The sequence below is a fragment of the Bombus fervidus genome, chromosome 19 (assembly GCF_041682495.2).
Source record: "Bombus fervidus isolate BK054 chromosome 19, iyBomFerv1, whole genome shotgun sequence".
Classification (NCBI taxonomy): domain Eukaryota; kingdom Metazoa; phylum Arthropoda; class Insecta; order Hymenoptera; family Apidae; genus Bombus; species Bombus fervidus.
In genome coordinates this window covers 4,331,976-4,358,266 of record NC_091535.2, presented here as the reverse complement: position 1 = coordinate 4,358,266, position 26,291 = coordinate 4,331,976, and the positions used below count along the sequence as shown (strand labels likewise).

General features: G+C 29.0%; 2 protein-coding genes across 6 annotated transcripts in view; one reads left to right on the top strand and one right to left on the bottom strand.

Moving 5' to 3' along the window:
* The window catches only part of Napi-t (Na[+]-dependent inorganic phosphate cotransporter), a 33,849-nt gene extending 24,250 nt beyond the window's left edge, over positions 1–9,599 (top strand). For both annotated transcript variants that reach the window (XM_072021508.1, XM_072021507.1), the window contains 3 exons: positions 153–414; positions 5,824–6,198; positions 9,282–9,599. In XM_072021508.1, coding sequence (XP_071877609.1) covers positions 153–414; positions 5,824–6,198; positions 9,282–9,542 — 898 coding nt within the window. In that variant the 3' untranslated portion in view covers positions 9,543–9,599. The remainder of the gene's footprint in view (positions 1–152; positions 415–5,823; positions 6,199–9,281) is intronic.
* Positions 9,600–11,168: 1,569 nt separating this feature from the next.
* Positions 11,169–26,283, bottom strand: LOC139996935 (uncharacterized). 4 transcript variants are annotated; one of them, XM_072021500.1, is made up of 14 exons: positions 25,957–26,283; positions 25,827–25,864; positions 25,378–25,539; positions 25,073–25,270; positions 24,540–24,659; positions 23,960–24,019; positions 22,725–22,836; positions 22,514–22,637; positions 22,115–22,250; positions 21,629–21,685; positions 20,168–20,293; positions 19,838–20,091; positions 19,456–19,643; positions 11,169–18,716 (listed from the first exon to the last, which is right to left on the bottom strand). In XM_072021500.1, exons 2-14 carry the CDS (start codon positions 25,843–25,845, stop codon positions 18,416–18,418), a joined length of 1,857 nt encoding a protein of 618 aa, XP_071877601.1. In that variant the 5' UTR covers positions 25,846–25,864; positions 25,957–26,283; the 3' UTR covers positions 11,169–18,415. The 4 variants fall into 4 exon arrangements, with proteins under 4 accessions (XP_071877601.1, XP_071877602.1, XP_071877603.1 ...); XM_072021501.1 differs by lacking the exon at positions 21,629–21,685 and having other exon boundaries at positions 25,827–26,283; XM_072021502.1 differs by lacking the exon at positions 23,960–24,019 and having other exon boundaries at positions 25,827–26,283.
* Positions 26,284–26,291: the final 8 nt, after the last annotated feature.

Below are 26,291 nucleotides of genomic sequence, written 5' to 3'. Positions count from 1 at the left end.
ATATATATATAAAACATTCTTTATACTACACTATACTATACTTTATACTATACTATAACATTCTTTATATTACACTGTACTATAGTTTATACTATACTATAATATTCTTTATACTACAAGAAACAGATCTTGACATAAGAAATAATTCCAAGGTACTGTTTCTGGCTATTCCTCATACACGACTCACCTCAACAACATCCTCGAATATCTGACGAAGAGAAAAAATATATTTTGGAACATCTTGGTAGTTCGATCGATGAAAAACAAACTGTTATACCTTGGAAACATATACTGACATCTGGTCCAGTTTGGATTACAATCATAGCTCATTGGAGTGGAGCATGGGGCTTTCTCACACTAATGACTCAAGCTCCAACTTACTTTAACTTCATTCACGGATGGAATATCAATGCGGTAAAAACATATCCTGTGAAACATGATTTCATAAACAGTTTATTTATTTATTACAATTCTATTAAAATTTTGAATGCTTAACATGTTTTGTGAAGTATTTATATTCAAAGATTTTGCTATCTATCTAGATAGATGTACATCTAGTGTCGAATTGAAGCATTCTACAAGTGACAATTTTATAAAGTATGACATAAAATATAGATTCTATATTTATAGAACTATTACTTTAATTTTCAATGACATAACCACTGTCCCTTTTGATAATTTTTTGTTATCCAGCATTCTCACGGGCTCTTTACTGATAAATTTCTCTTCCTTTCTGAAAATGAGTTCTTTCACGAAATACGATAATATCAACAAAAATAAATCTTTAAGATGTCTCATTTTTGGAACACGACAAGAGGCTATAACATTGAAAATTTCAACTAAACTTCACTATTTTGAGTGCACTCTTCATCAGTATATAAGGTCTAACGTTATCTTATTGAAAAAGAAGAATTTTTTTTAACAATTCCCTTTAATTCTCTTCAGTAGTCGAAAACAGCAAGTAATTATTTCGTAGTGTGGCTTCCTCACAGATTCCAATAACCTTGAAATATGTTGTCAAGGCCATCATTCTGAACAACCTTTTCCTGTACGTGTTACCGTTGCTCGGCTTTAAATTCCGAGATACTTCCAAAAAGCTTATAACTGGTAATATATGTACCTCTATGATAGCATTAACTACTACACATGAATTTAATGCAATCTATAACCCATTAACTTTTCACCTTTATTGTGTAGATTAGGTTATATTAATAGGAATATGGTTACCGTTAAGCGTGTTCGCCTACGTCAAAATACACGCCACAATGAATATTCATAAGATGAACTTAACAAAAGTTTGTTGCAAATATCTTGGAGACTAAAATCAAGCGGCGACGGCATGTAGAGAAAAAAGTTATTGAGAATGATGGCCTTGACAACATGTTTCAAGATCATTGAAATCGGTGAAGAGGCTACATTTCTAAATAATTATCACATTATCTTATTATTTGGTAATAGTACATCATAAATAAGATAACAATGCTTCGATCCTACTAAATACAAAATGAGATATAACGACTACGAAAAGCACAACAAACTTTCGGAACAACCCAATGATTTAGTAGAAACTACAAAGAATAACTCGTAGAATTTAGAAAAGGGAAACAGAGCTAGAAACGAATAAAGAGGCAAAGGATAGGATAGATACCAGGTGAAGAGAAAGAGCTAATGATAGGAAGCGAAAATGGGGAGAAAAAAATACGGAATAAAAAACACGTGATAGGTAATAGGTTAAGTAAAACGTTGATTACGGGCAGAACAATTGGGATGTATCAGAGTACTGTATTGAAATATCGGAAAACGAAGAAGAAAATGGTATGGATCAAAGAACGAAGATGACAGGAAGTAATAGGTTAATAGCAGACATGCTAGAAGGCACATCAAAATGTGAGAAATGGAAAAGAGGCAGACCGTCAGCTGCAGAGGGAAATAAAAGAGAAACAATAACAGTAGAAAAATTAACAGGAATCTGGAAGATAGACTGAGATCAGGAAATAGATGGAAGCAATACAAGTGGAAATTACGAAACAAGGAAAGAGAAGATGGATGTGAAGAAAACGCCGTAGAGAATCGAGGGAGAAGAGATAAGCAGAAATAATAAAGAAAACTATACCGAAGAGTAAAAGAAAAGCAGAAGGAATGGCAGAAAAAAGCCATTAATAGTTGAAATGATGGTGGAAGTTGGAAAAATATTGGACGAAGGGAGTAAAGAAGAAAAAGTGCAGAGAATACCACAGGAAGGACGGGACAAATCCCCAGAAAGTGGAAACAAATCTAAACACACAGAAAGATGAATTGCTCAGAAGAAGCTAGAAAAGTAAGAGAATAAAAAGACAAAACAATATTGTGACTAAAGTTCTAAACACGAAGAAGCATGAAGCGAAAGAGAAAGTTGAAGAATTTGTAGAAGAAAAATTTCAGGTAAAGAAAATAATAAAAAGGATAGAGATTAAAGAACGAGAACGTGTAGTAATAATGCATTTGAAGAGTTGGGAGATACAATAAAAAATAATATGCAAAAAATAAGTAAAATAAGATTAAGGGAAATATTTATTGATCATGACCTGACGGATGAGCAAAGGAAAGCGCAAAGGCTAAGAGAAATAGCGAACAAAGAAAGAATGGAGGGGAAAGAAGTCTGAGTAAGATATAAGAAGCTATAGTACGAGGAGAAAGAGAGTTTATGAAGGGAAAGGGAAGAGGAATCAACGGAGAGAGTCAAAGTGCGAAAAGGGGAAAGAGAGATTCTTATTCTGGAATGCGCAAGGGTTAGTAGACAAAGACAAAAGCTTCTGGTGGTATGTAGACAAGTCTAATTACTTTGGACAAAAATATGGGTAAAGCATAAAAAGTGGGAAACGTTCAAAGCGAAATTACCAAACAGATGATTTGTCTGAAGGAGCTAGTTAGCAAGGAGGGACCATACTGACATATGTTAGAGAAGAATGGAACCTTCCAAATAGCGAAGAAGAAGAATAAAAGGTTTAATAGAACTGAAAATAAAAGTAGAGGAGGAAATATGGAATGTCTGGTAAATTTATATAATAAATTGTAGTAATAGAGAATTAAATAGGTTAGCACCGGCATTATCAACAGAATATGAACAGATAGACAAAGAAGTAATGGTAGTTGGCGGGACTATAACGCTAGAACTGATAACGAGGGAAAGGAGAGGTCAGAGGAGACGAAGAAGAACCGATAACTAGAAATTCGAACAAGATGAAAAATACAAAAAAAAGAGATTATTAAATGGGCACAAAAAAGGTTTGTGCATTCTAAATAGAAGCTTGAAAGGGAATGAAGACGGGAAATAGATGGAGGTAAAAAGAAGCAGAGCGTCGGTTATCGTTTATGTAATGATCAATAATGCAAGATTGAAAAAGGAGAAGGACATATTTTAATTACATATAGATGAGAGAGTGAAATCAAACTACCAACCGCTAAATCTGATAGTAAAGGCGGAAGAGAGAAAGGATATAGAGGAAGAGGAAAGAATAGTAAGAGAGAGAAAAAGAAAATTTGGTAGAAACAAGGGACGGTAAACAGGTATAAGGTGTAGAGAAAATAAATGTAAAGGAAGTGATCCGACATATTTTGATCGATGGAACGTGCTACTGACAAAGACTCAGGAAATTACAGGTATATCAGAATACAGAAATAATGTAAGATCCTTATGTGCAGAGACGGAACCCTACAATACGATTCTAAGCGACTAAGTTAAGAATTTGGTGATCAAGAATTAATAAGGTTAATTATCCTTATTAACGAACTTACATAGAATATCAGAGAGGAAATTAACAATACTATAATAATTTTATAAAATTCGCCGCGTTCGAGCACTCTAAACAGATATGTCACACGACGAAATGTTTGCCATTGGATGCAACTATATACTTAAGTTGCAACTATATAGCATCCTCAATCGATAATTAGACACGCGAAAAATCACATGCAACAATTTGAAAGATTTATTCACGAGTGGGCAAGAGTTACGTGTCTACGTTTATAACAAGTGCAACATATTGGCGATGTTTACGTTCACGACTCCATAACAAATTAACAAAGGTAGTCGGTTTATTCAGTTTTGAAAAATGTTTATATTATCGTGGACAGAATGCAGACCCGCTCCTCATGGACACCTTGTTCTTGAGACTCAACACATTTGAATTTCTTTCTTTGCAAAGTAAAACATATCGTACATAGTTTGTTTTAATAATTTACATTCGTTCAAATTGAGTATACTTTCTGTCGTTTACATTCTAAAACAAATATATACAAAAAGATAAGAATTTTGTTATTTTGCTGTTTTACTTGTGATTCCAAATATCTATCAGAATAATCATTAGCAAAAAAGAAGCCGGAGTGGAATACATCGAATTAAACGTGGATTTTATCACCTGAAGTGAAGAATCATAGATAATTTTGGAGAGAAACTTAACCTTAAAATGAGAAGTGCGAGTTTGGGATTGTTTAAACAACGAAAAAGAGGGAACAGAAAAAACAAAAAAAGAGAAATAAAAAAAGGAAAATATGCAATATATGATGATTTAGGGTATTAACCTGTATCGATAGATGCTACTTTTCCTCGCATTTGACTGCAGAATATCAACACGTTGAGGTTAGAGTCAGTCTATGAATTATTAAAACAATAACATCTTTTTTGGGAGGAGAGATCATTTGCGCCCCACGGTTCTTTCGACATTTTTGTTCCTCATGATGGGTAGAATACGTTGCAATAATAAAAAAATTCGATTTTGAATTTCAAGCACCAATACGTTTTGCTATACAATTTTTTCTCTTAATATTTCGTTAAAAATTTTCTTGAAATAAGTTCTTCTCTCGATTAAAATGAAAGCAAGATTGAAACGTAGAAAATCCGATAATCGCAGCAGGGTTGAAACAGCCTATCTAATTAGCAACCTGTGGACGTTTATGCCTTTACTGCAAATTTCAATGTAAAAATAAAAAATGTAAAGAATGCTCACATTACGCAATAATATATCCGAAATATATAAGAACGCCTGTTGAATAGTCAGCAGGAGAAAATAATGGGTGAGAGCAAAAGAATAGTAAGAGAGGAGGAGGAAGAGCACGATATTACAGAAGATGAGATTGAGAACCAATTTACCAAATGTCCAGCTGGACAAATTGTAAAGTACAAATTAAATAATAAAAGAAAAAATTGAGAACCAAATAAGGAAACTAATTCTAAAATTATAGAAGTATAGTCTTGCTCGATACAGCGTATAAGATAAATGTAATGGTTCTGAGTGAACGATTAAAAGATTAAGTTTCAGAGAAAAAAAAGGAATGTGTAGATAACATATATATGTACATATATATGTATTAAGTTATCCGGAAAGTGTCTTTCTTTCGCAAACGTGTTTTTACAACAGTGCACCTTCATACAAACGTGAAACCAAGTCTGTGAAATGTCGCGGTGTTTATCTCAACAAAATAAAATGGATCGTACATAATTCGACAAAATAATATCAAACAAAAAACGTTGTGCGTCTATTATTTCCTCATAAAACGAAAGAAACTTTTCAGACAACCAATATAGAGAGGAATGTACCATATATAGAGAGGAATCTCTATTACGTATCTTGTGATAGCAAAACCAAAAAGAAAATTATTTACTCTGTTTATATATATATTGTTATTAATTTTTGTCTGTCGCATAAAAAATAAGATTGATTTGCATAAATTTCTCATTCAGTAACGTATTCAATATTTAGATTATTTAGAAGATGAAATAAACCTCTACTTATTATTTAAACTTGCTCGGCAGTTTACTAATCAGTAATGAAAATTTGTTTGCAGACTGGACTTTTGTCTGGAGCCCCGCATATACTAAGAATGATTTTCTCGTATTATTACTCGATCATGAGCGACTGGCTCATACGTACCAACAAGATGAGTTTAACCAACGTTAGAAAACTGGCTTTGTTCGTATGTACTGGTTTACACGGGATTTTCATCTTGGCTTTGGGCTATAGCGGATGTCATCCGACGCTCGCGGTAGTCTTCATGATGGCAGGAACAACTGTAACTGGTGCGATTTCCGCTGGTCCCTTGGCGACTTTTGTGGATTTGAGTCCAAATTATGCTAGTATTCTTCTTGGATTTTGCGGAATGATAGTAATAGCCTCTGGATTCATTTCACCAGCAGTGGTTGGTATTTTGACGAACAATAATGTAAGTATGAATATAAAATAATTTTCTATTTTGCTTTATATGAATATAGATTAGTCCTTTGCAACAGCATGGATATAATAATCCATACAGCATTCGAGATTTTATCTCAACTAATCCATACTCAATAAGCTAGTTTCAAAAGTTACCTAAAAATTGCACACATGTTTACATTTTCTTTAAATTAATTCAATTTAAGTTAATTTAATTAAATTAATAAATTTAAATTCATATAAAATTTTAAATCATAAAATTTTAATAATTACTTTTTTATTAATGATCAGATATTACGATGCTTAAATTCTAATACTTTTTCAACTAACTAACTTCTAACTTCAATATGGAAAAATATAAACACAAAAAATTGCTAGAGTATATGTGAAAATAAACAGTGATAATACGAAAAGAATGAACGAAATAATCAATTCTGTTATAGCCAAAGGTATTTGTGAGCTGAATGGTTTTATAATCATTTTTTACGCTTTGAGATAAAGCATAATGACAAATATTATGATAAGATACGTGATAACGCATATTTTGATACATTTTTCATTAACAGAGCTACTCAGATATCATTTAAGTGTTTACTACTTCTTTTTTTATAACATTTAGAATCGTATTCATGATCAAAACAATTATAATATATATAATAATATAATTATAGTAACTTGATAATAATAACAATTATTATAATTATAATTATAATAATTATAATAACATAAATTAAAGTACAACTTCTGTACTAAATTGTGGAATAACATGATTCTCGACAGTTTTATAAAATTGTCTTCTAAAAACTGAACAAAACTTGTTCATATATCATTTCTTTTCTATCTTTCAGAAAGCTTTTATCAGAACTTGCTATCATATATTGTTTTAATTTTTAAAACATTTAAAATTTGTGGTTCTTGTTGAAATTAAATTTTCTCAGTTTTTATTTTAATTAACTTAATACATATACATAGTTGTTTCGAAATACGATTATCTTAACCCTTTGCACTCCTATGTCGAGTGTGACTCGATATCAGGTTTTATCTCAGCATCTCCGTTGTCGAGTCCCACTCGACAATCTTACATGTGTACCTTTTCTTGTAAAACGTGCGAAAGGAAACCAGAATTGCATCCTGGAAATTGTTTCAAGATATATCATACACTTAAAAATTACAAAATACAACAATAGTGTGAATAAAACTGGTATTTAACCCTTTCGCTTCGAGTACCGTTTATAGGCGGCGCCCGCGAGATAACCTGTGGATACGAGCGCCGCTTATAGGCGACGACCACGCGACGAATCCTGAGTTCGGCACCCCATACATCGGGCATATACCAGTGCCATCTGTAGTCAATAATGTAGTTTTTCGTTATCGGCAGAACATTTTCTGTTGATTTTATTGATATATTGGATTAATCACTTCTTAAAAGTTACTCATTGTTGAAACAATGTCATCAAATCGTTTTACGCAATATATTTCAAACATCCAAACGATCGTATACTGTTTCGTGCTAAAAAATCTGTTAAATCCATTGACAGTGAAACGATATTTCATATACGGTTCTTACAAGAATTATTGTTATTTAAGACTTAGGAAAACGTATATACAGCAACCACGCACACTGTGCGCATTTCTGGCGCGCGCTTCCGTTCAGTGAGAGTACTTTGGCGGACTGGATTGCCGAAGCGAAAGGGTTAAGTGAATTTGTTTCTTCCTTTATTTATCTATATTATCTTATTTTTTAGTTAAAGTAAATTTTAAATAAAACACTTGAAAGTGTTGGGAACTGCTACTAACGAAATTGAAATAAAATTCGCAGTACAAAAGGTTAACACTTAGCCAACCACGCACGACACAGCGAGCTACACGTTTCCACTGCGCTCGGACAAGCCAACCTGTACGCTGTCCACTGCGCATTTTTCCAAGTATCAACCACCAATATTCACTACTTGAAAAACAAAGAAATCTAGAAATTATTTAAGTGATTAATTATATTTGCGGTAATGATTCTATTTAACGATTTCACATATTGTTTATACAAAACATCAAATTAAAAGTATGTATTAAAAGTATTAGAAAATATAGATAAAATTGAAAACATTAAAGACGAGTAAAGATAAATAACACGAATTGAACGTGAGATTAAAAATTCATGATGCATTTTAATATTTTTTTACAGCGTGATATCGTTCGATTATAACTTTATTTAGTCATAACTAAATTAATAGTGTAACTTTTTAATTAACTTTAACACCACTAAATTGGTATATTTTATCATATACTGTACTTTATAAAAGCAGAAAAAGTGGCACGATTAATTGGGAACAATTCCAGGCAAACAATAACTGATAATAGCAACAACAACGGAAAAAGAAAAAAAAAGAAAACGTGTTGCTAAAGTCAAAAAGGGAGATCTCCCTATTCGGTTGGCTAAGTGTTAATTTCCTGTAGGTATAATTGCTTACCTTTAATTATTTCCCTCTTAAACACTCTTTACTTAAAGCAAAATGCCTTTGGTTCGTTGAAAATTATCAAATTAAATACAAATTAATATTGTTTATACAGTAGATAAAAAAGGTTTCCACACACCAAACTAGAATTTTGTAATTAATTTATTCCAATTCTACAATAGATTTGTAAACATTTTTTTCTAGCGAATTATAATTTATAAAGATAATAGAGTTACTAACATTAAAAAAGATTCCATTGTATGGAAACCTTTTTGATTCAGTATATGTAGATGAATATTTTTAAGAAACGATACTTACCCAATAGAAATACTATGTAAAAGTATATAAAACTAAAAAATCAATGCTAAATATGAAATGACATTATTTTGAAATTTAAAACGGTGCTATTCCTTATTATAATATTTATATAACATTTTACAACAAATTACAACATTGTATAATCATTATAATATGGAATAATATAGTAAGAAATAATCTGTAAATTTGTAATTTGAAACTGTTTAAAATTTCGTAAAACATTGTTTTGTATTACAGACAATTATATAAACATTACGTTAAAGAATAAAATAATTAATGAAATTTCGAAATAATATCGTTTTATCATTTACATTATTTTTTTCAGCAAACTGTATCGCAATGGCGATTAGTTTTCATCATAGCTGCTGTTAATTCTATCGCCGGGACTATTATATGCTTGATGTTTGGAACATCAAAAGAACAACCATGGAATAAGTATGGTAAGTCAAACAAGCAAAATGCGCAAGAATTGCAGAAATTGACAGTGACGCCATTTATAAAAATCGGAGAAGAAAATGAGAAAAAGGATACGACTGAAAAAGATGGAATGGTTAACATGATGAACAATGGGGAACAAGAGAAATAAATACACATGTGTCTGAGTTATTTGTAAAATGAAATAAAATACAACATGTGTTCACGACTAACGATAATAACAATAATGTTTACCTCAGTTTTTCGTGATTTGCAGTTGAAGGAATTATCAACTGAAAGAATTCTGATAAGAAGAGAAATTAGAGAAAAAAATATAAGCGAAACGTATTGTTCAAAATTTCATACCTCTCAATTATTAGAAGACTGACCAAATGTCGCGTATCATAATAAATTACAGATCATGCTCTAATTTTGAATATCAATGTATTCTAATCAAGAATTTCACATTAATTTCATTGAATTTATAGAAAAATCTATTGTTTTATATTTTGCTTAATAAATTTAAATTACTGTGTCTTCCTAATATGTTTACAAGCTGTTAAATATGAAAAATTATAATAGTTCACATATTTCCACATAAAACTGTTGAACATAGAACTGTTGTTTAGTCTACTAGAACAATTTAACAATAAGTATAAAAATAAATTATTTAACAGGTTGATTTTATTGTTTAAACACATCAACTCTGAATGTATGGTATATTGCACGGAAATTGAAATCCTTAATATAGAAAATAGAAAGAAATGCGTAGGAAAAAGAAAGAAAAAGTAATTGGTCATGCGAAATACTTGCTGTATGTGTGAGTTTTTAATAGTCTACACAAAAGTAGATACAAACAAAAGTAAATAGTTTCTATGTTTCATTAAAATGAAGTAAAATTAAGTAACAGGACTTCTGAAACTATTACAACTGTTTGTATTCTAATAATAACATGTATGAGCGCGATAAAAATACATGAAATTTCATTGTAATTAAATAACAATTTAATTTGAACATTTAGAATAAAATGTCACTAACAAGGAACATCACTCAAGTGTAACATACCGATTTTGATGAAACTTACTAGATACATACCATAGCAAAAATATTTAACACGTATTACTGTTATTTATATAATTTGTATAATATAAAGAAGACGAAAACAGCTGTCCAAAGCTGATGTTGAAAACGTATTTCCTAAAATATGTGGGAATCTATTCAAGACAGAGCACCGATGTCAATGGGCGATGTGTATTATAGCATCTTTGTATAAATCCAAACCAATTATGGCAAATGTCCACCGTGTGCGCCGCTTATAATAGAATGCAACAATACAAAACATCTTTGGGATGAGAATTTTTATTACACTAGAGGTAATAAAATTTTATCAAAATCGGTGTGTTACACTTGAGTAACGTAAAGAGATAGTAAAATGATTGTTATAATATTTTAGATAAATAAAGATAATTTGGTTTTAGGTATTTGATTCAGTATTAAAACTAAGGTATAACATGAACATACAAGAATTATATGAAAGCAAATAATTAGTAAAAAATTCATCATAAGTATATACAATTTATTATCCGGCTTGCTAATCACTTTCTTTTTTTCAAATCTTTTGTTATAAAAAATTAAAGATAAAGAGACCACTATAAAGAAAGAAATTATTCTCTTCTTAAAGTTTCAATGCTATCAAATTATTTTAACAAACTATTGAAGATATTTAGATTAATTATAGCGAAATCGGAATTACTATAAAGGAATCTTAATTGGACATGAATATGTTAATAAACATAAGAACAATGGACCTCTATTTATTGAAACGATTTTTCCATCAAATACCAGAGCTCTTATTACATAAAAGTGAATTTTACACCAAGAAAAGTTTTCATTAATTTAAACTAAAAGTAGTTGTCTATAACTTACATCAGAGTTATGTAACAATACATGCAGTTTTTGCAACATTGCATTACAGAAAAACGTAAATTACACGATGTGTTTATAAAGTATTTATATATTAAACTGTTTTTAAAAAATTATTTATCATTCCTAATATATATTTCTACTATATTAATATGTTAAAACATGGAATAAAATTTAAAATTGAAATTTCTTCTAATCATTCAATCGATAAAGACAATTCGTTATTGTACAGATTGTATGCAACTAAATATCAAATTTTACTTGATAAACACATCATGTGTAACACTTTTACGTACAATATTATTGCATAATTGTCATCACCATTTTTAAGAAAAAATTAATTGTGGTAAAAAATGCTCGTAATAAACAAAAGTATACGATACTGTTTGTTTCTTTGCTTCCAGAGCTTACTATGTATCTCTATTGAACTTCTTCTAATAAGACTTCAGCGATACGTTCGTTCTTCTGTTTTTCAGTTTTACAATACTTCCTTAACGATCTATTTCGTAACAAAATCAAATGCTATGGAAATGCTATTTTATGGCTCTTTCCACCTATTATCTTACTTCTCGCAGAAAAGTCCAGATAGTATCACAGTTTCTCTTCCGCGGTGAAGTAACTTACTATTAGATACAACAATTTCTTTACTTTTCCCCTGTAGACATTTGCAAAATGCCATTGACCATGGGTACAACCAGAATATTTGTCGAATAATTCGTAACTTTAAATACGATAAGCTTTTTTAAAATTTTGTAATTCTGTTCTCTATAGCCAGTGAAATATTACAAAATTTTATTTCACAGTAACAATACGTAGAAATTAATTTCGTGAAATTAATGACACCTAAATATATAAATTCTAATATTTGTATACAAGATGTCTCAGTATTGGTGGTACAATCGACAAGGAAATGATTCTACGCGAAAAAGCAAATGGAAAATATAGAAAAAGATTTTCTCATATGACGCCTGCTTTCAAAAAAATCGAACTTGAACATATGTCAACTATATTTAATCTTAACTACTTTCAGGCTAGAAAGGAACGAATAATCGATAAGAGGCTACTCTACAGATGAAAATAAGTTAAAAATGTAAAATAATATTTTTTTCGAAAAACGCTTAGTTTCCAAGTAATTTGAAAATTAATCTATTACACCTACACATTTCTGACTTACACATGTTCAGAATCTATTTTCTTGGAAACTTGATCTTAAACGAAAAATATTATTCAACATTTTACATTTACTTCCGCACGTAGAATACCCTGCTGCTGATTGTTTACTTATATTCAAAAACAAATAATAATAATTTTCAAAAACAATTTTCTCGAAAACAAAACATCAGATGAAAAGCAAATTATTCTATATTTTCCACTTATTATTTTATGTATTGGTTTTATTATCAATATTAGGACACCCTGTATAATCTTAATATATAGATAATCGAACGTGATACGAAGTACAGGTAGGTGAACATTCTATTTTAGAAAAATCAAATTGTAAAATTATCGTTGAGAAGAATGTAAACTCAACTCTTTATTTTCTATTATGTATTTGTCGAAATTATTTATTAAAATTACCTAAATAACTTCTAATGGAACTTTGTTAGATTTAGATGTTTATTAGATTCAAATGAGTATTCTTAATCATAAAAGAATGAATTTAATATCAATTCGTTAGAAACAAATTGAAAGTCCCTAAAGAAACGACTAATCTTGATAAAAGAAAAGAAAATCGACAAATAAAAAGCAAAAGTTTCGTATCTAGTAAAGAAACGTTCGAAAATTTGGAAAACAACTCGGCTTATCTTACACATATGATATATGCATAGCTTTTCCATAATAAATGTGTCTACTTAAATTAGAGAAAGATATCAGAGAAACGTATTGTGAAAACATTTTGGTAATACCCATTTTACCATCTGACCACATCAGGCATTTTTTCGTATTCGAGACAGATAACACCAAAACTGAAATGCCAACTGGTCTTACTTAAAGACATTCGTGATTAATAATTTTTTGGCCGGAAGACTACTCGGATTACAAGCTAGAAGCATAAATTTCTCATTTCTGAAGTCTTCAAGCTCACTTCATCGCACACTATGTACTAAATAAGCATTCACAAGTACATTTGCCAGTTGTTAAACTGGAATCGTATAAACGTTCAGTTTGTGAAACGGCGTGAAATAATGGAGAAAACATTTTCTGTGGCTTAGACATCGAAATGAGATGCTAATATTCAAAATCATTTCCCTGAACAGACAAAATTGAAATCCATTGCGATTATATGTTCATTATAGATGCTAATAAAATTTCTTTGAAATATAAATTAAATGGACGTAGTTATACACTATATATGTATGCGTATGCAGTAGTATTTGCAATTTAAAACATACCTACATATAAATAGACGGAAAACACAATAGTGCGACTAGTGTTGAAAGCGCGTAATACTAACGTAAATATATGTAAATACATAGATATTTTGGAAGCTCGAGGTTGAAAACCTCGTCGCTTAAAACACAATATGTAACAAAGTTTTGTTCCTTTCGTACATAATATTTAGGCCTTACATAGGAATCTGTATTATCAGGTAAATTGAATTTAATGTTTCACCACGTAATAGAATTCACGATTTATATATTATATTATGTATCATATACTAAATATTTGAAATAGAGATATATACCTATACGTATTTGACTATATTTATAATAATACGTACATATATATTTGATAGCTGATACTCTCTATATTTCATAGAATTTTCTTAAAAATGTGCTTCTACGCAACAAGTGATACTTTTCATCGATTAAATTGACCTGAGGCCCTTCCTACCGTTAGAAATCTTTTACACATCTTTATCTTTTTCCTCTGTTTGCACGTCCACATTGACATATATTTAAAACAATATAAAATAGCATTTTCGAAAGAAAAGTAAAATTCCCTAGACGTATTTTAACGGTTTAGTGGAACGCACCAAACAATACAATTGTTTCAACTGTAACGGATGAATGAAATAAATAAATAAATAAATAAATAAATAATGACTTTTGATTAGCGGTCAAGTATCATTGAAAAAACTCGACCAATGTCACTTGTAAAATTTGCAGATTATCACCATGATGTTAGAATTGGAAGGTTTTAATGCTACCAACGATACGTATGTAGGTATATTTAAATGTATATATACTACTTTCCTAAGTTTTTAGATTTATGCTCGAATTGAATATTTCAATGTCACTTAAATATAGAGTTCTCGTATACTACCCTGTGCTTTAGAATCTATAAAGACGTTAAAATGCGAGGAAATTACATTTAAAGTTATTAACAAAGCTTAGATATTATCGAATTCTTTTTAAAACAATTTTCAAGTATTTGAATATCCATATTGGAATTTCAAATAGGCAGTAGAATTCAGTAATGTTGGTCTCTAATGCAGACGACAGCAATATTGATCTAGAAGATAAACGAATAAAACATTCTCGAAAGAAAAAACTTATTTCTTCCCAAATATTGTTATACATAATTATTACTGTAACAATTGCTTCTAATACCAAATAAATTACAGTAGTGATAAACCAAATGCATTGAGATAGAATTGAATAATAACATAAAGATATTCGTTCATCTTCCAGAAAAACCTATCTTATTTCTGCACTACCCAAATATATTGAACACATTGGCACTTTAATTAATGTTAATTAATTGTACAATTTTTAATATATTTGGTGCATATATCATCGCCCAAACGTTTAATCGCACCAAAGAAGTTAGAACAAAACTGAAAATCAAATCTAGCAAATTTAAAATATTTATAATACTTTTATACTCTGTGTTAGAAAAATGCATAATTCATAATAATTCGGTTAATTGATAAAATTTGGTTAAATCTATTAAAATCAGACTTTGGATTATTTATCATAGACATAATCTACTTTGGCAACGTGATAGAGGAGACAGAATCAAAGAAAATAGATGGAAAAGTACGATTTAAAATAAGGAAAGAATTTATATATGCAAGATGCAACAACATATTGCACAGAAGCAACGAAGAAAACTATATATGAAAAATAAAAGTCTTATTTTGTACATACAATGACCGTGAAATACCTGATTAACGGTATCTAATAATTTTAAAAAACGATATCTTTTGAAATACATACATATATATCCATAAATAGTTACTTCTGAAATATAAATATAATTTAATAATATTGGCTATGTATGTATTGATATCTCATAAACTATCCACCGTAAAAGTGAAGAAGATACATAATATAAAGAAAATTCCACACGTACTTCTTTTGACTCTAAAATTCATACTCATTTTTAAACAATAATTCTATAAAATGATAGCAAAAACATTTAAATATTATATATTGTTTACTTATGAGAATGTGTACCGATTTATTATATGTATCAACAATTTGATTTTGTAGGGCTATACAATCAGAATATATGAATATGCAATAGCAAGAAGAGGAAACAGTTAAGCTAATTTTAAGATAATGAAGCACAAACATGTAATCACAACCATCTGTAGCGAATCGTTTATCATTTGGAAACATGTAAAGATGATCTATTTCATAAATATACAAAATATATACATGACAAATTATGTGTATCTCTAAATATAGTACAAAAAGATAAACTATAAAGTTGTAACAGATTTTAAATATGCTGTAACAACAATAGACACATTTTAACAAACTTTGCAGAAGAAAAATGAGTTCTATCCAGCATTATACATATCCTGACCAACATCTTTTCTCCATGTTACCATTTATGTTAAAGTGCTAGTTATATAATTGTAGTTGAATAAAAATTGGTCTACGTTAAGAATTCTGAGTGGAAAAAAAATAGATATACATTTACAAATGTCAAAGTAGCGACAGCAACGTAATTGCAAAATAATAATAAACTTTAAAAAGAACATTATAAAAATAAATATAACGCTTTCTGTACTCAGAAATCATATACTAAAACAAAATATTTCATAATTTAGAACAGAGTTATTATAATATAAATATGTACACGTTTTTAATATTATTACATTTTATATAGCGTATATTCTATACAGGATATATCTAAGATTAAACACCATCTTTTAGGCATTTTCGACAATCTACCAAAAAATTTTTTGAGCAAAAGTTAATCAGTTTTCAATTTGCTACACCGTTGGATATTAAACATTTCCAAAAAATTGTTGACTTCTTTAAATAGCACCATATATTTTGGACTTCACAGAATTATAATTGACATCAAGACGAATTCAACGACCTAATATACTATCATCTTGAACTGACTTTGAAATGAGCTGAAAATCAGAAATTTAGTACATTGTACATTGTAACGTGTAATGCAAAACGGTATGATTGTTATCGTTAGATTTGTTTAATTTATTAGTTTCTGAATGCAAAGTCATCTCAAAGTCATTGTATAGTAGACCGTTAAATTCATTTTGACGTAAACTACAACTCCGTGAAATTCAAAACATATGGTGCTCTTGACTTTTTTATTGGAAAAATTTTTTGGAAATTTTTAATATTCAAATGTGTAGTGAACCGAAAACTTACTAACTTTTGTTCAAAACATTTCTTTGACGAATTATTAGAAATGTCTGAAAAATAGTGGTTAATCCTAGAGGACACAGCCTGTATATGCAAATATTTTGCCATAACTCAAGAATCAAATTAAAATTTGTTAAGAAACAAAAATCTATACTTGTTTCAAAATCATACACCTTTCATTCAAAATTATAACACGTTAGAAAGCAAACATATTTTATAACAATAATTAATAATATAACTATTAAGATCAAATTCTTAATCTCCTTTGAAGTACGATTAAAGTTTTGGGCGGCATTATTTATTTATATTTCTTCCTTTCATCAAATTTGAATGTATAGATGTATTTACTATACGCTCCATGGAGAAAGCGGACAGACTTGTATGAAATGGTAATATACTCTGACAAACATATAATAGTTTGTAGGACAATTACTTTTTGAATGATAATTTGATTGTGTTTAGATATAAATACTGCCAAATGTACTTTCTGCCCTTACTCTTACATATATTCTACATCTAAATTATTTTGCTGACTATACCGAGACTTTATTTAAAGCTTTCTGTGGTTCCCACACCTACGTTATTTCGGATCCTGTCTGCTAATATTTGATAATCAAGAGCCTCATTGCTATAATTTAAATTATGTAATTATTTCAAAAATATGGTTCCTTCGTTTCAAAAAAATCCATTGTGTAAAAATTTTTTGATAATCTTGTGTTCGAAAGGATAAAGATGGCACCAGTTTTAGAATCATTGAACTGATTTTTCTTGAGTACATACAAATTTCTCGATATTATACTTAAATAAATACAATAGGCAATAGGCGAGATATGAAAAGTACAAAGAGTATATGAATAATTCTGCAAAACCATACATTAATATTCCATCAAATTATATAAAATTGATGTTATAATACGTTAGAAAATGAATAAGTGTAGCAATAATCGATGCATCGATATTATAAATATATTATTAAATAATATTGAAAAGTTATGTTTAGATATAAAAATTGTAAAAATATTTTTCAAATAGCCATGTTGAAATAAATTTTAAAAATAAGCTAGCACTTTTATCAATCAAATACATATTCTATTTTTTTAGCAGTTTGGAAATTCTTTGAAAACGATTTGGAAACGTGAAATTGAATTGTCCTTGATTCTAAAGTCACTAGATTAAAATCATTCATACTAACTACAATTCTCTTAAATAATTAAAATGCACTTGGTGCATCTTACTTTATGACCATTATATATTTGGTCACGATCTTATTTTCTCCTGCTTATCAAGTAAATAACTGATCCATATCACATTAAATATGATTTAAAAAATACAAGAGAAAAAGAAGAAAAAGCTATTCCTTAAGTAATTCTGAATTATGCTGTTTGTGCGCTAATTGAAACAACGATTGCTCTTAACCAATAAAAGAAGTTGGTCCACTTTGCACTGAAAAATCGACGATACGATAAAAAAGATACGAAATGATGATACTTTTACCAACTATCACATAAAATGCTGTCCGGAATGAAATAAAACGAGCATCAGAAATTGTGTATTACACATTGGTAGGTGGGTCCATAGCACAAATAATAGATTTCATTACACTAGCAGCAGCTAAGGACGCGTAAGGCTGCCATTCCTTTATACGAGAGCCATCTTTATAATCAGAAATACCTCGAATAACGGCAAAACTTTCACGACAATTACCCAAAATACTTTCGACTACAGCATCCATCTCTGCATCAAAGGCAAGGGCTCCAAATCGGGCTGCAAATTTTTGTCTAAGCTGATCATCGCGTGCAATATGTCTACCAGATGCTACAGGTGCTAAGTGAATTCGTGGACAGCCATTTGTTCTGGACATAAAAAAACATAATGATAAATGTTAACAAAAGGGGACCTAGCATTAATGACCTTTATCTTGACATATATTATCAAGGACACTCAGAAAGTTTTAATCGTCACTCGTTATTCCTCAAAAAGTTATTGGCAGAAATATATTACTACTACTATGTACACTGCATTCTGCCTATATGTAAATATACGTATGTGATTGTAACCGACGCGATAGTCGTGCTTATGTCCCAATCTTTATTTTATAGAAACATCGTGTGCGTTGCTCGCTCGCTTGTAAAAATCTAATCCAACCCAATATCAATTTCACAGGCAAAAGAGGGCCGATTTTTGACCAAAACTTTTTTTCCTTAAAAATTCCTTGCACACATGTAGAATTGAAATTGGATTGGACTAGATTTTTACGAACGAGTAGAGCGAGTGATCAACGCGTGTAGTGTTTCTTTACCATACATTACTTTTCATCAATTCTTTTTTGTTAGTAACCTTTTAAGAAATAATGAGCGGCGGCTAAAACCTTACAGAGGTAACTCAGGAGAGTGTCCTTCACAGTATATGTTAAAATTAAGTGCCCTTTGTCAACATTTACTATATTTGAAACAGAAAACACTGCTGAAGATTTTATAAGATTGTATGACCTTAACAAAATATACATGTATATTTACTTAGGTCATAATTATAATTATACGCTGAAAAATAATAATCTTATATACTAAAAATAACATATTAAACAGCAATAACCTTTTATTCGCCGCATCTGCAGGTGCAGTAGGATGTGCAACTTCAATAACATCTCTTTCACCAATAGCCATGTATAACTTATCAGACTCTGGTGGAGGTGGTTTAAAATCATGCTCCGTCTGATTAGTTAAAATATCTGAACCTTCCTTCAGGTACGTTTGCCATGGAGGATTTGTCTCATTCTCTGACTAGTGAGAATCTTTAATAACTACTAGATTCTTATTACAAATTTAAGGACCTATACAGACAAACGACTTTCGTCCGCGCGATCATATGCCTGTCTTCGATGTTCGTAATTGGGAAAACAAAAAAAGACATATGATCCAACCATATCGCACGAGCAAAAATCGCTCGTCTGCATCAAGTGTAAAAGTGTACCAACCTGATCTTTAAGATTAACAGCAATTTCTTGAAGACATAAATTTGGTGGGCAATATTCTTTGGTTTCAAAATGATAATCTCCACCCTCATTTGTCTTTGCACTTTCACAATAAACATAAATATACTTTTTATTAAGAGGAATAGGATAAGATATAACCACATCACCAAGTCGCACGTGTTTATTATAATCTGTATAATGTGGTACACCTCCTCCAATTCCAATTAAGAAAACGAAATCAACTTTCTGAAATGTACCTACAGAAAAAGTAAAATATTTAATTATAATCAAGCGTACCAATTATAACTAAACCAAGAACAATTTAAATGCTACCTAATAATCTGGTAGTTGTATTTCCTGCTGCAGTCATTGCTTCTCTTGTATGACCTACAGTTGGTAACTTCGTGCATACAATTCTGTGTGCACCAATATTACCTAATGTGTAAACATTTGACTCACCTATAACAAAAATAATCTTATTTTGCATCGAAAAAATCCTCTACCATTAGTAATTTTAAAATATGTGTATGATACATGTGCACTGTGCTACTATTAAAAAACTGGTATTGTATTTGTGTATGTATGATGTGACTAAATTGATTAAAAATGACTCATTCCATACAGATGCAATTGTGTTCAGCACCTATTACTAGATATAAATATAAGTAATTCATATATTTTTTCAGTATATCAAATACAAGGGCAGATTGAAAAATTTCCGGTATGAGAATATCAATAAGAAATAAAGCGAAGACACCGAAAACTTATCAACTTGTCTTCATAATTTTTTTTTAGTTGAAATGAAAGAAGTGATAAATAACTATCATAACACATTTGTGTTTGGTATAAAAAATATAGTTGTAAAACTTATCATTCAATTCCTACACACCCTTCCTATTTTTAGAAAAAGTTACTAATTGAACTAACATCCCACAAATAATTCAGTATTTTCCAAACATTTATATTCATGTAACCAATGTATGTGTAAACGTAAATATAATAATAATAAAAAATGTATAATATATTGTTGCGTATTTAATACTGGATTAATTAGATAATAATACACAGTAAAATACATATATATATATTACACATATTAATATCATATTATAAATTGATTTATATATAAAATTGTGTTAAAAGCAATGGAAAATAAAATTTAGTTTTGTAAGTGTTAACTAGTTATTTGTTTTAAAAATGGAAGTAATAATTCAAAGAAGTTAATACCAGTCTTAAGTAGAAGGAAATAAAATGATATAACAGTATCTTTTATACAAACAAAACACATAAACAAAAAACACATGAACAAAAGATATAACCTGTGATAGTTCTGAACCATACCCATTCAGTCCTGGTGCAGACGTGCCTCTATCATTGTTATGATTGTACTACAATTATATGCTTATCTTTACTGTTCTTAACAGACACAGTAAAGAAGGACATATGATCGCAGCAAGATCGCAACGGCAATAGTCGCATGTCTGCATTGGACTTTAATATGTGTGTGCTATAAATTTAACTTAATTGGCTAATATTGCTGAGAAAGTAAATGGTTGAAGATGAAGACATGATACATGAGATGATAATCTGAATGAATTTCATTACAACACAGCAATATGGCATGTATATTGTTTCTGCAGCATCGTCGAAGTAGTATTTTAATAAAAATATCTAATAATATGTATTTTTCACAGCGTAGTGCCATTGCGACACTTCCTGAATACAAGCAATTGGCAAGCTATAACGTTAAAGGACATTGACACGAAAGAGGAACTATATTACAAATTACTTTACCAAAACGACATGTCACTCGCGGTACTCCATCTGTCGCATCAGGTGAGCTTGCCGTACCTAAAGTTTCATGCATTTTCATATATATATATAGGCAGTACATTTTGTACCTTTACCGCCAACTAATATATGATACTATAATTATAATACCGTAATGAAAACTAGTTAATACAAATTCTTTAATACACTAAAAAGTTCCATAATTATACTTGAAAATCGAAATTTCTTATACATACATTAACTTCTAAAAAAAATAAAGAGACCTTAAATAACGTAAAAAAACGTAAATAAAGTCTGCTTTGATCTTAAAATTTGACAATATCATTTCTTTATATTTAATCATTTAATATTAAAATATTAATAGCAACCTGTATCTTGAAAATAAATTTTCATATCATATTATTTTATATTCCTTCTGCCATATAATTAAAGATTAATTTATAAAATCTATGTGAATAATTATGAGTTATTAAATGAAATATATCTTACCAACAGTAGTATAACGAACAAATGTTTCTTTGTTTTCAATCATAGAATCAACGGCCAACTTTTCACAATACTGTGCAGTAATAATTGCTATAGTAGGTTGTTTTGCACTTGCCATTGTTGGCATTTGTTTTACGACCTAAGAAAAGGTAAAAAAAGAGATACAATAATTTTTCATATATAATGTCCAATATAATTATTATTAATAAATAATATCAATTAATTATAATTAATTTTATAATACTAATAAATATTATTATTAATTTAATTATTAATTTAATTATTAATTAAATAATTAATATTATAATTAATTAATCAATATTACCACAAATAATTATACATAAAATAGTGCATTGACACTATACTGTAAATTTATTGCAAAATATTAAAAATAAAATTTACTTGAATTTGGGTATCTTGGTGTACAACTCTAGTAAAAGCTCCATGCTCCATCGCTTTAACAACACCCTTCTCTTGTAATTCTTTTAATTTTATTTCGACAGCAGAAGAATCCCAACCATGTTCTCTGCAATAATTACCACACATTGTTTACAATTACATTAATATTTTAGTGCAAAAATAATTAATAAAATTCTTATAGTAAAGATCATACTTTGCTATATCAGTCACTGTAATTGGATTTGGATAAGCAGATTCAATAAGTTCCAACACTTTTTCTAAAGTCAGTTCAACTAGCTGACCAATAACTGTCTCATCTGTTGATACTGTCAAACAAAAAAATTAAATATTATCACATTCCATTAATATATTTCGTGATTCTGCAAAATATATATATAAATGCTCATTAAAAAGTAAATTATTTGTGATAAATTTTTCAGTTTTTTATAAATAAAATGAACTACAGCCTTTGTGTATCTACTTGTGTGTGCTAAACATATGTGACATCAAACTCAGAATAAAAATGTAATTCATATTACCAATACTTTTTGTAGAATTGATGACATAGAAATGAAGTCTAAAAATTTTATATGGTAGTAAGTGACCACGAATACTATTTATAGACACATTAATGTTATACTAAGATCAAAGTAACAATAAAGAGTATTGCATATGGTATAATAAAATCACTAATATGTATATGTTAAACTGTAAATAAATCTTCTGAAATACTTAAAAAATATACTTTTTTACACATAATAATAATATTTTAAACATATTAATTGATTATATTATTTTCAAATGTATAGTATTAATTAGTTTTACATTGTGTTAAAATTTCGAATTAAACAAAATAACAATATTATGGCATTCATAATCATGCATTCATATTACAAACATGATATACTTCATGAATAAGATATGTACATATCTCTAATGGTGTATATCCAATTTTTCTTTTTAGTCAATCGATCCATATTTTATAGGAGAAGAAGCAAATTGAATAATCACAAATGATTGTTTTCATTATTAAGTAAAATAAACACTAAAATATATATTAAATGTTTAATATTGGATTAATGCGAAAAAATCATGTTAAGCCAATGTTGTTATAATAACTACTATATTGCATGAACCAATAAAATATGTATTTACCGGTCAATGTGCAGATAAACAGCTTTTATATTTACTTATTTTTCTAAAACCTTTTGCACTATTTTTTCAACATACATATGTTTATCACTAGTTATCACTAATAAAGTAAATAGCAATAAATTCGATAAAATTAGAATAAAACTAAATAGATAAAAAAATTCTATGAGAAACTTTTCTTTAAGTTTTTGACCGGCAAATATTCAATTGTTATTGTATTTTATATAATAGCCTGTATATAAAATATCAAAAAACATAAATCGTAATAAAATATGTAATTTCTTCATAATCTCCAACCTGATTTCCAACTAATTTTCTTATATGGAAGAACTGTGAACAGTATATGACCAGTATCAGCTGTGAATAACAGAAATTAAAAATAACACATTTATTTCATATAGAATGAACATATACATATATACAAGTAACATGAGCAGCACAAATGTTAAATACACATTTCCTTTAGTTTCAGTTGTAATGTATACTTGAGACACACTCCTCCAATATCTTTCAATAAAGATCACTTAGTTCAATGAATCAAATCAAATAAATCTTGGTACTACTCTTTACTTTGAAGTTATGTAAAAGAAGTATGTGTGTAAAATAATTTTCATGAATGATTAAATGAATATATCAGTAAATTTGTGTCTGAGAATAATTTTTCAATATTGAAATTAAATAATTAATACAGTTATGGAGTATGATTTGTATATAAGTAATGATGTTTTCAACTAGAACACTTAGTTGTTACTTGTTAGCTTATATGATATCATTTACAAAGAAAAATATTACTTAAACTATACAAAAATTTAAATAAAACATAAATAAAATTAAGAAGATATTGGAAAATTAAAAAGAATTGTAATATTGTACTTACATGGTCTAGTTGGAAGATTAACTGGTTCTTCAAGCTGTTTTAATTCTACTTCTATCTTTTTAATTGTAGAATACTTATGCAACATTAGTTTCATTATTTTCTTGATAAATCCAACATAATCTGTAACAAACCCATATAGCTTACTGGAATTAGATATACTATAATTACATATTACTATGGTACTATTGAGAGAAATATCTGGTGACCCAATTGTACTATTGCAATATAAGTGCAGAAAAAAAATTTTTATATTAGAAAATATTTATTTGTACTTTATATTATTTTTTAATCATTTTATAGTTATAACAGTATTCTCACTACCTGAAACAATAATCTATATACCCTTTTAGAATGATAAAATAAAAATAGATTATTGTTGTTTACCAATATGTAATGCTTAACAAAATTAGAACTACCTTACACCTATATACTATAATAGATCAATATTCTATATATAAAAACTTGATGGTTTAATTATAGATTATAGACACTATTATAATTTATACGTTATCAACTACTTAAATAAATTTTACCTCTTGGAAATTCTTGAGGTGTAACTAATTCTCTGAAGAATTCTTGTGCTACACTTGGGTGTTCGGCTTCCGAAAGTGTATCTACAAACCAAAACTGAAGAGTTCTAGATTCTTGTGTATGTTTTCCACTTTGAGCACTCACTAAGAATACTCTGAATTGTAAGCAAAGATGTGCTGGATGAATTTCACCATTTGTAACTATAAAAATTTTATGATATAATATTCTATTAATGTTGTAATATTGGTAACATTTTGTCTATTAACATTGTTTTTAATATATTAAGTTATGATAGAACATTATATACCAGCGATTGCTTGTTTATTAATAACTATTCCTTTGTGATCTCCTCCAGCAATATGTACGTTGTTTTCATTTCCATTTTCTGTTGGGGGTTCTAAAGCCTGTCTTTCTATTATAATAGTTGTAGAATTTGCAGTCTTACATTTTGGTGTCATGACAATGTGTTCTAATAAATGAAACATAGAAAAAGAAAATTTGAACAAAGTTCATTAACACTTCACAGTTATACATGATAAAGAAGTAGAATTATAGAAATCATATATCATTTTATTTAAATAAAAGAAATATATCAAAATCAATATAAATTCTATAAATATACATATAATATGTTACCAGTTGTTCTTGTTACATATACAATTATATTAAAAAATAGTTCGTTATATTAAATTGTAACAGTAAATTACATTTAATAAAAACTATTTGAAACAAAATCCTTATCTTTTATACACTGACCTGTTTTTTTATCATCCATTTCGAATCGTTCACTTTATCTGTTATCTGACACAAACAACTTTTTTATAGCATTAAATAAATAATGAATAACAAGAACACTTAAGTCCAATAAAATATGCAAGCTACGAACTTGAACTAGTGCACTCAACTAACGACAACGTCGTTCTCTGCTGTTCGACTTTTTAATCGCCTCCTTTACCATCCCACCACGGGTATCGGAGCTCGCGCCTCGCGTCTGTCAAAACGAAAACCTTATATAACCTCAATCTCTTTATCCTTTTTAGTCAACCTTCCTTTCTGTGGACGTAATAGCGACAATCTTTAAAAGGTAATGTATAGAAGAAAAGATGCGCAAAATTTATTAACACAAGAAGTAGGTGATATTAAGTGATCGACTTGAATACTCAAACTAATTATCGATCGAAACAGTGACAAGACACAAAACATGCCACCGCCCTGCGCCAT

Coding starts and splice junctions, on each gene's coding strand:
- LOC139996935 (XM_072021500.1), bottom strand. Junction 25,271..25,377: donor TAATAAACAAGCAATCGCTG/GTATATAATGTT, acceptor AAATTTTTATAG/TTACAAATGGTGAAATTCAT. Junction 20,294..21,628: donor GCGAGTGACATGTCGTTTTG/GTAAAGTAATTT, acceptor TTTTTGTTATAG/GTGAGTCAAATGTTTACACA.